At 43.9% G+C, this 10,738-nt stretch overlaps 1 protein-coding gene across 1 annotated transcript; it reads right to left on the reverse strand.

The window, feature by feature from the left end:
• Positions 1–2,410: 2,410 nt before the first annotated feature.
• Positions 2,411–9,799, reverse strand: RFK (riboflavin kinase). Its single transcript, XM_081881108.1, has 4 exons — positions 9,670–9,799; positions 7,523–7,674; positions 6,585–6,687; positions 2,411–5,061 (listed from the first exon to the last, which is right to left on the reverse strand). The coding sequence occupies exons 1-4, from the start codon at positions 9,749–9,751 to the stop codon at positions 4,928–4,930; spliced, it is 471 nt and encodes a 156-aa protein (XP_081737234.1). The 5' UTR covers positions 9,752–9,799; the 3' UTR covers positions 2,411–4,927.
• Between the last annotated feature and the right edge of the window lie 939 nt (positions 9,800–10,738).

The raw sequence follows: 10,738 nt of genomic DNA on the forward strand, positions 1-10,738 counted from the left end.
TGCTGCGCTTATTCATGACAGATACCTAGTTTGAACTTTTAGCTAGTAGTTGTATCTTTAAGAATAAATTGAACCTTTAAAGAATTCCAACAGTTCAGACTGCTGTAAACAGTAAATTAATCTAATGGCGTTGAAATATTTGATATTGGATTGCCTCATTACACACACAGCTCTGCCAGAAAGCTGCCACTGGAATCATCCAGAAAGTTGGACAAGATACTCTGATACCTTTAATGTCTTATTTGCACATTTACCGTATTTTTCGCACCATAGGACGCACTTTTCCCCTCCTAAAAAGCAAGGGGAAATGTGTGTGCGTCCTATGGAGTGAATGCAGGGGGGAGGCAGGCGGGAAAAGCCCGCAAGAGCTGCACACAAGCTCCGTGCGCTCTTGCGGGCTTTTCCACAGGAGGGAGAAGGGACTGACTGGCCGCATCAGTCCCTTCTCCCACCTCCCAGAAAAGCCAGGAGAAGCCGCAATCTCTTTAAAGGAGTTGCGCGGCTTCTGCCGGTTTTGCGGGAGGTGGGTGAATCCCCCCACCTCCCAGGAAAGCCAGGAAAGCCCTGCGCAGCGTCTCCTGGCAAGGAGAGGCTTGCGCGCAGCAAGGAGAGGCTGCACGGGGCTATGGAGTGTTTAGCCCCACGCAGCCTCTCCCGGGAGGAAGCGGCTGCACAGGGCTAAAGGGGAACCCAAAACAGCGAGCGGGATCCATCCCGCTTGCTGCTTTGGCTTGCTCCATAGCTGCGCGCAACCCCTCCGGCAAGGAGAGGCTGCATGGGGCTATGGAGTCTTTAGCCCCACGCAGCCTCTCCCGGGAGGGAAAGGCTGCACGGGGCTAAAGGGAAACCCAAAACAGCGAGCGGGATCCGTCCCGCTTGCTGCTTTGGCTTGCTCCATAGCTGCGCGCAACCCCTCCGGCAAGGAGAGGCTGCACGGGGCTATGGAGTCTTTAGCCCCACGCAGCCTCTCCCGGGAGGGAAAGGCTGCACGGGGCTAAAGGGAAACCCAAAACAGTGAGCGGGATCCGTCCCACTTGCTGCTTTGGCTTGCTCCATAGCCGCGCGCAACCCTCTTTGGGGCTGGGGGGAATTTTTTTTTTCTTGATTCCCCCCCCCCCCTAAAAACTGGGTGCGCCCTATGGTCCGGTGCGCCCTATGGTGCGAAAAATACGGTATTTTGTAGATAATGCAAGCATAAAAACTGCTGCCTATTTTTGTTTAATTTTGGGAAGGTAGTGACCAATAAGTGTTACTTGGTGAATCTCCTTGGTGGGGGAGGGAATGACCTAAGTTATTGCCCACATTTTTCCCTGAAGAGTTCACAGAATACTCTGAAGTTTAGGTAAGAACGGAAGCTCTTCTTAAATCGTTAAGCATTAGTTACTAAATGCATGAAGGAGTTGGTGGGACTGCATGGGGCCAGCTCCATTCCCTTGGCAATGGGCACACTGGCAGCATCTTCTAGCTACAATGCATGTTGCTTTCTTCATGGTACCAGAGGCCCAGGCCATCAGAATTCCTGTTCACATGAAGGAAGCGTGTCATGCTCCTCCTTGCGAGGTTGAGTCTGGCTCTACATGGTCTCGCTGCTCCTGGCTCCCCACCAATGTACTTGGCACCCAAAAGTAGCCTCTGCATAGATGTGATAGGCCTATACTCCAATATGCAGCTATGAGAGAAAGTGTAAACATTCTTGCATACTTTCCCAGGCATAAACTTTGCATTTTTCTTTCTTTTTAAAAGGGCAATTATTAGTCTCCATGATTAAAGGCAACAAGTAAAGAGTTGGAGAAAGGCTTTAGTGCCGTTTTAGCTAATAGGTATTTCTGTTCATATTACATGTTTTTAAACAAATAGATAACATTTGGACCACAGCCTTGTTGCTAACTATACTTTGTACTTGTTAGTGAAGGATGAAGTGGACCATACTTTTTAATCAGTTTTGTAAATATTTGACAGAATCTGTAGTCCCAAAGCAAAGAATCTCTCGTTGCTCAATTAAAGCAGATCAGGAGCAGTACACATTTCACACATAATAGCATAAAATATTCACAATAAACATTGCCATAAATTGTGGAGTAAACAATAGCATATTTTCCATGTATGAGACACCCCATGTATAAGACAACCCATTTTTTTGAACCCAAAATTAAGAAATCGGGCCAGAGCCTGAGCCAAGACTGCCCATACCAGAGCCTGAACCCCTGTGCATTCATTCACCATCTGTGTATAAGACAACCCCCAATTTTTGACCAAAAGTATTTAGCAAAAAACATGGTCTTATACATGGAAAAATATGGCAGTTAGTGCAAACTGCTACCCCAGTGTAATGCATGTGAAGTGCCAGATGTGGACAAACTAGGCATGTTATTCTGTATTCTTTATACATCAAGTATGACAAACTGAATAGTTACATATACACATTTTCCATACTTTTATTTGTTGAAATGAGTAGAAAAATAAAACCCTTAATAAAATTACAGTGGTAAATTTAAAATGAATCATCTTAAATACAGGTATATAAAAAGATAGAATTCAATAAATGATTTCATACACTCATGTATTTTTATCTGGACTGAACAATGAACATTTTTCTTGTTCATACTTTATAGTGCAGTTTTTCACAAAATTAAAGTACTCTGTGACTACATTCTCTTCATTCAAATTCAAATGCTCAAGATTCATAAACCCTTCCAGAAGGCACTCATTTCTAAAGACAACACAAATGGTAAACAATCAAGGTAGCAACATTATCAAGACCTCAGACCGTTAAGCTTATGTTATCACCTCCGTCAGACAGTATGATTACTTCCAACTGCTAACATTTAAATTATTGTGGGGTAAGCTTCCACAAACCTATTTTCCAGAAGCAATAGCTCAGCTTGGCATGGCATCTCTTTTCCCTCTCCTGAGCCAGAGAGGGGACTTTTCCATGTGGCACTACAGAACTTTGTAGTAGGAAGAGGTGCTTTTTCTGGCTCTAAGTCCACCTAATTTTGTGCTGCTCAACCATGAAGCTGGAAGAAGCAGAAACATGCTGCTACAGGCCTGCTAACTGCATGCTAGAACATACACATTACCTGGCACACAGAGAACTTGCAAGTCAGTGGAAACCCAAATCATAAATATCTAATATATTAAAAATGAGGAAAGCCTAATTGTTTGGACATAGGCGGCGGGGGGGGGGGGAATAGTGGACATGTCACTAAAAACTAACTTAGTATTCAACTAACTTTTACTCAGGATAGATGGACTGCAACTTAATGGACCCAAGTTAGTTATAGCCATTCATTTCAATGGGTGTACTTTGTGTAAAAGTTAGTTGAATAAAACCATAATATTTAAACTTAACTACATCATTCAGATATGGATATAGGAACATTTCAACAACAACAAAAGGAGACTAGAGGTTTCTTTGCAAATCAACAAAATGGGAAAATTCTGAAATATACAAGCACTTTTTCCACACAAAAAAGATACAATAAACACATAAGAGGCAAACAAGGTCACAGTGACAAGCCCTGCATTTATTTCCAACCTGTGTGCACGTGAACTCTGGAAAAGGTATGATCTTCAAATGCACATTCAGCTTGCATACTCATTTGTAGGTCTTCAACACAGATTCATAGCAGGACTTCCCACTGCAATTTCACTGCCCACAAACATGTTTACACATTTAACCATGTGGAAACTGCTGTGTATTTAGCTCCCTACAATTATATCGCATTATTTTTAAATTAGGCTCTTTCTGGGACTGCACAAATGCCCACAAGTTTACATTCCAACACATTTTTTCTAACATTGCATTGTAGGACTTTGGTCATGTTTAACATAAAAGGCTTCAACAATTTAGAAGTATACTATGTGTACTTCTAAAAGAAGGTTTAACACAGAATCAGAATTAGACACAATTCTGGTATCAATTCGGCTTCTGCAAAAGCTAAAAGTTGCTTAGGCCAATCCCCCTTGCTTTCCACCCTATGTATATCACTAAAGTTGTAGGCAGGTCATATATTATGCAAGCCATAAATCAAAGCTATACCCTATTTAATCCACAACCAGGCAATGTCGCTAATGAGTGCTTATGCACAGACATTTCACCAAGAGGCAACTGCTAAATTTATATAGCAGCAAAGCAAGCCCCATACATCTTCTAAGTCAGCTAAATTCATCACTGAAATCTCCATTTATTTTACAATCCATTTTGTAAAAGTTACGTTGTGCATAGATATGGTGAGACAAAGACTGGAATGTGTTTTTAATCATTCTACAATAAAGAAAAGAATATTTGTTATTTAAAAGTTTCTGATTTATCTGGTTTCAAATGCTTCTCTGGAAACCAGGGTCTTTGCACCCTATTGAGAATCAATTACAGAAGACAAACTCTATTATAAGTATATAAAAATGCTGTTTTGAAGTCTCATTAAAATCAATGGCACAACATAAATCCTGAAATGTGACTAGTTTTCCTCTGGATGCAACCCATTTTTAATTATGTACCAAATGAAAACCAAGTATCCAAAAGAGAAGTCTACTTTACCATTGTATTTACCTCACTACAAGAGTGTCTGGCATGATTGCTTTGACCTTTAAAATCAGGAAAGGAGGCTCATTTAAAGATTAGCTAACCATCATTAGAAACATTTACAAATTACCTGTCAACATTAAGAAAACTGTTTCTGAGCCTTGGATGACCTACTAATAGTAACAGTGTGTACACATTGCCCAGGGTATGGTGAAACCTTTTTCCTAACTTGCCATTATAATTGCAGACTAATAAAAGTTACTTTTGCCTAACTATTTTAATTCAATACCAATACAAGCAGAACTCTTAAACCACAGGAATACTGGTTACAGATTTTTTCTCTCTAAAGGACAGCCACTAAAATGAGTGAAATATACAGTGAAAATTAAGGAGTGGCATCACTCAATGACCATTAGCTATGTTGGTAACTGTAGTAGTGTGGAAGAAGTTGTCTTCTTTTAATTTCTGGTGTTCTGGCAAGTCTAGTTTTTTCTTAGCTTCTTCAATGTCATCTTGAATAGCTGCTATTAGTGCATCTGTATAAAGTGAAAAGAAGTTGATACCATTTCACAGACTAATTCTGAATAAAAGATTCAGAAAACATTCTTAAAAGCCTTTTTCAAAAGTATCAAAGGTACTTTATCACAGGTAAGGGGCAGACTCAATATTGGTTCAGACACAGCAAGCAAAGCAGTTTGGCATTACAGTGGTATCCCTGGATACAAACGGGATCCGTTCTGGAGCCCCGTTTGCATCATGAGCAGAACGCAACCCGCGTCTGCACGTCGCAATTCGCCACGTCTGCGCATGTGGCGAAACCCGGAAGTAACCCATTCCATTACTTCCAGCTCGTCGCAGGACACAACCTGAAAAGATTGAACTTGAAGCAAATGTACAGTGCTACCTCGCAAGACGAATGCCTCATAAGACGAAAAACGCTCAAGACGAAAGGGTTTTTCATTTTTTGAGTTGCTTCGCAAGACGATTTTCCCTATGGGCTTGCTTCGCAAGACGAAAACGTCTTGCGAGTTTGTTTCCTTTTTCTTACAACCGTTAATACCCAGGGAATCCGCGCGCCGCAAGACGAAAAGATTGCAAGACGAAACAACTCGCAGAATGAATTAATTTCGTCTTGCGAGGCACCACTGTAATAAGAGGTATGACTGTACATGGACAAGCATCAGACTTGTCACAGTGTTCCTCTTGCACAGCAAACCAGCTGCCATTACATCCCTATTGGATGAACTAGTGTCTCAAGGCGCATGATGCAGCAACATTGCTAAGCTAAACAGATCTGGTCTTTGCCTTGATGACGACCATCCAAGAACCTTAGTACATCTCCTACGTTTGACTGAATTCAGACAAAATATAAAGAAAAAAACCCAAAACTGTAAACTAAAACTAACTCAATGTTTTAAAGTATGGTTTGCACAATCTGTAGTTTGCAAAAGAGAAAGGCATGATTTGGTATTACATTTCTCTGTTTTGTGCCAAATTGAGATCTACCAGTCTGGTACTGTAAATGTAAGTTTATATTCTGTTCCCACCTATCCTCCAAGAAATGTACACCATATTGAGAGTAAATACATTTCCTATTAAGACGGTTGCCTTTATATAACCCAGTGTTCTAAAATGCATTGGCAGTACACAGGGAGAACATACAAGGACATACAAACAATACACAACTGCATCCTGGAAATGTCTAGTTAGCTGGGGGGGGGGCATGTATCTTGATATAGGAAACTCCAAAATACAGTTTTTCCATCTCACTCAAAAATGAAGCTACTAAATAATAATAGTTAATGTCTGGGCAGCTTGAGAAAGGGATATCTAGCTTGTTACAGATGTCATGACCATGAGAGGATGTATTGAGAAGGAAAAAAGAGAACAAGGGTGACAGGCAAAGACAACATTGGGGCTGCCCTAGTTGGACTGGGTCCCTCAGCAGAAAGTTGGTATATAAGTACAGTAAATAATTAAAGTAAATAAATAAATAATGAATGAATAAATACTGCTATAGCTACACTGACAGTGGTTACAAAAGGTACTTAGGACTTACCTAAAGAACTGAAGTTTTTTTCTGGTCTTATGTATCCAACAATAATTATGCTAAGTATTTCTCCATAGAAGTCTCCTGCGAAGGTGTGAATGATGTGTGTTTCCTAGGACAACAGTTTCGTAATTTAAAATATAGGCTTGATTGAGAATTTAGCAATCCTAATGGCCAGATATTACATACTACAGAAGGCAGAGTACAGTTTTCACACTATACTGCAGTTTACACTTTCAAAACAAACAAAAACCCCTTTCTAGGTGCTACACATGTTGTAACAATACAGTGCAAAAGAGGCAGAAACCCTTTAAGGTTGCTAGTCCTTTGCATATGTTCCTGTTGCACTTTCACACAACAGTTTACTGCTACCAACTTTCCTGTACCATTTTATTTCTACCTACCCTTCTAATATATTAGCCTTTCACGTGAAATCAGTTTGAAATAGCAATTGTGTATCTCCTTCAGTTCAGTGAACACTTCCTCATGAGCTTACACAGCTTCCAGCCAAACTAGTTCTGATGAAGCACATAACAGAATGTAAGTGCAGGCATACACCTGGGTTCTTGGAGAATTTAAAAGTAACTACCATTGATCTCAGGATAAGAAGCATTCTGTCACAGCCAATAGATGTATCCCAATTTCAGTTTAAAGTGTTAAATATCAGTATTTGATCTGTCATCAAAGATCAGAAATAGGAAATGTATTTCCTATAAAGCTGAAAGGGACTCTCCCCCCATGCTATTGCAATTATTATTATTATTATTATTATTATTATTATTATTATTATTACTATTAAGGAAAACTCCTTAATTGTGAGCTTAGCAGCATGCAGACCTTAATGCTTTCAGATCAGCTCTGACATTATCAAGGAATATTATCAGGAACTGTTCCAACTGTAAGTACATTGGTTTTCTCATAAGCTAGATAAAATATAATGTTCTTACCACTGATTTTTTAACATTCTTATAATATGGATTCCAGCCTATGCTTGCAACCATTTTATGCACATCTCCATTTCCAACACAAGCCCAGCCATAGTATATGCCAGTAGATATATCAGATGGGAAGCTATCAACCACTTCTTCAGAAAAGTTAGCTGAAAAATATAAATGAAACAATTACATTAAACAAACAAATTACATTAAAACTTTTCATAAACAATAGGAAAAGGATGATGCCCCAGGTCAGTTCAGTTAACTTGGTATTCCTATTTAGATGGTACATGATTAGAATCCAGATTAAGGTTGGGTTCTGATTGTCCTAGTTTTAGCCAGTGTTTTAAGTCACCAAGAAAGATGGCATTTAAATCAATTCTTTATCAAGTCATGGTTTGCGAAACAATTGTGTATAGTAATTGGTTGTTAGAAAAAAGGAAAAAAAAACTACAACGGCTATACTGATATACTGCAAAACACAATAATCCAAAAACCTCTAGTACTTCTATTTCTTTAGAGATGCAAAAATTTTCTCTGTACATCTGCAAAACCACTAAGCAAGCTAACTTATTTTAAGACAAGGGCCACAATCCTCCACAAAATTTTCAAGACTGTAGGTTAAGACCTGACAGTCAACTTGGTGCAAAGTGATTAGTGTATCAAATTAAACTAGGATAACTTTAGTCCCATGGAGTTCAGTGAGCGGCCACAAGACACTTGCTAGCGCTCAGCCCAGCCTACCTGTGAGAATAAAATGAGGTGGGTAGGAATAACGTACACCAATCCTACTTTTACACTGATGGAAGGGAGAGATGCACTGGAATAGCAACTGCCACATCTGCAGCCCTGACTTTTTACCGTGGACAGGGTGGAGGTTGAGGCAGCTTTTAATTTATCCTCTCATTTCCTGTCTGCAATGAGAGTGAATTAGCTATGCCAAGTCTAGGACTGGTACCCGTATGTGAGACGTATCTGGGAAATGAAGGGACAAAGGATGTGGCATTTCCATGCTATTCTCAGCACACCCAATTTCCCTCTACTCTACTAGCCAGCAATACTTGCTGTGGGCAATAGCATAGCTAGGGGGGCAGGGCACCCTAGGTGGCACTTACCTTGGGGTGGCATGCCAGAGCCCATGGTTCCAGACAAGTCCAGGCACCCTAGAACCCAGTGCATCACTCCCCCAAAGCACCACAGCCCAGGGTTGGGCTTGCAGCACGTGGAGCTGCTGTGTCGCCCCCAGACACCACAGGGTGGCCGAGAAGGACACAACTGGCACATGCTGGCCCCGCAAGCCATGTGGGGTCTGCAGTGCACCACCCACAAAAGCAACAAGGGGCTGGCATCTGCCCACCACCTCCCCGCAGGAATGCAGTGGCTCGGACTCCAGCTCTGTGCTGCTTTTGTAGACAGGGCTGGGCCAGCTCCTACACACTGTGTCACAGATGGAGGGAAGTGAGAGGGACATAGTTCTGGCAGTGCGGCCCACCCTGGCTAAGCCACTGACTTCCCATGGGGGCTTCCATCTCCAGTGGAGCAGCACCTGTTCTGTTCCCAGAGGTCACTCATCTGGCTTAGAGGCGAGGGGAGGATGGTGCCCAAAATCATGCAAAATGCAGTTGGCAATTGGTCGAGAAAACACTATTTCTCCGTAATATAAAAGTCCCTGCTGTTTGGATGATAAATGTTAACTTCCCACAACTGCATCAGAGTTTAACATTAATTTAATTTTAGATCAAATTACTGTATATACTGAAAGCAACAGCTACATTTATATCCCATTTTCCCTCTAAATCAGGTTTTTCCAAAGCTATTGATCCGCCAGCAGAGGGTGATTTTGTTATATTTATTTATCTGCTTGGCTCCCTGCTGCCTCTTCTGCATTGTGCCGCCGTCGGGAACAGGGTCCCGCATTCCGGCACAAGGAAGGAGCCGGTTTCCTGATCGGATTCTCCCTCCTTTCAAAATCCCGGTGAAAGAGGGGGCGGGTATTGTTCCCGCTTGGCTTCAGGTCTGGGACACGCGGCGTGCCAGGACATGCCCGGCCGGCCATTCCAGGGTCTGTGAAGCCGAAGCCCGCCACCGGGAGGGAGGGAGGGCGGCCCGGCCCCTGCTTCCCCCCTGCGGGCCAAGGCCCCGAGGGCGGCCGCGCTCACCTGTGGGGATGCCCAGCTCCTTGGAGCCCCGGCCGAAGCCGCGCACCACCTCCCCGCGGCAGAAGTACGGCAGGCTCCTCATGGCCGCCCGAGAGAAGCGCCCCCGCGAGGCCACGGCGGAGCCCGGTCCGGCCCCTCAGGCGGAAGGGCGAGCGAGCGGGCGGCGGGACCCGAGGCGACCAGGCGGGCAGGCAGGCAGGCAGGCAGCGAACTCGGGCTGTGCCGGCGCGGAAGAGGCGGGGCCTCGCGCAGCGTCACAGGAGGCGGGGGCGGAACGCCGCTGGAAAGTTCCAGCTCTCGCGGCCTCCAGCCCGCCCCCTGGTGGCGGGGCGGAGCCACCGCTCTCCCCGATCCGGTTCTGCGGGGAGGGAGGAGGAGCGGCGGCGGAAGGGGCGCCTCTGCGCCTGCGCACATCCAGAAGCCGGCCCCCCCCTCCGCGAGCAGCGCGCGAGGAATCCTGGGAGGAAAAGCCGCTGCCTCGTGGGCCAGCGGGGCTCGCCTCGTCTGCATTCGCGGACGCGTGTCCACCCCAGTAGTGATCGCGAGCCCCTTCCGCGCTATCCTCTGTCTGACCCTCTAGCAGATTCGGAGTGAAATGTCCCAACAACACTTCTTTTAAATTACTTGCCTCTGACCCCCAAGGGCTCGGGGAAATCTGTCAAAACCTTTCTACAAATTCTGTTAAGTATTTTTATTTTTATTTTACTTCTTCCCTGACTTCACCCATGAGAACTCTCCATCAGGGAAGATGCAGGAAGCAGGCACAGGAAGAGCACTCCGGGGGGGTGGGCTAGAGGACCCTCGGGGTCCCTTCCAAGTCTACAATTCGGTGACTCCTTTTTGCAGAGTTTCTGATTATGGCAATAAGGCTCGGCCAAACCAAGACACCTTGGCACCTGAGGAGAACAAAATTCTATCTCCTCCACCAGGGAAGGAGTGAGTGAAGATCTACCTAAAGACCAAGATCTACATTGGGATCTATTGCCCCTGTGAATCCTGCTGCCTGAGGTGGTCACCTCCCTTTGCCTCCTGGGTGGGCTGGCCCGGGAATGCTTTGAGCATTTCTACT

The sequence above is a fragment of the Podarcis erhardii genome (assembly GCF_964252035.2).
Source record: "Podarcis erhardii genome assembly, chromosome: 11".
NCBI classification, from domain to species: domain Eukaryota; kingdom Metazoa; phylum Chordata; class Lepidosauria; order Squamata; family Lacertidae; genus Podarcis; species Podarcis erhardii.

Bases quoted from the DNA above. Each gene is read 5' to 3' on its own strand.
- RFK (XM_081881108.1), bottom strand. From the start codon at position 9,751: ATGAGGAGCCTGCCGTACTTCTGCCGCGGGGAGGTGGTGCGCGGCTTC. The intron at 6,688-7,522 runs GTAAGAACATTA...CTGTTGTCCTAG, and splicing joins AGAATGTTAAAAAATCAGTG to GAAACACACATCATTCACAC. The intron at 5,062-6,584 runs GTAAGTCCTAAG...CACTTTATACAG, and splicing joins AAAAAACTTCAGTTCTTTAG to ATGCACTAATAGCAGCTATT.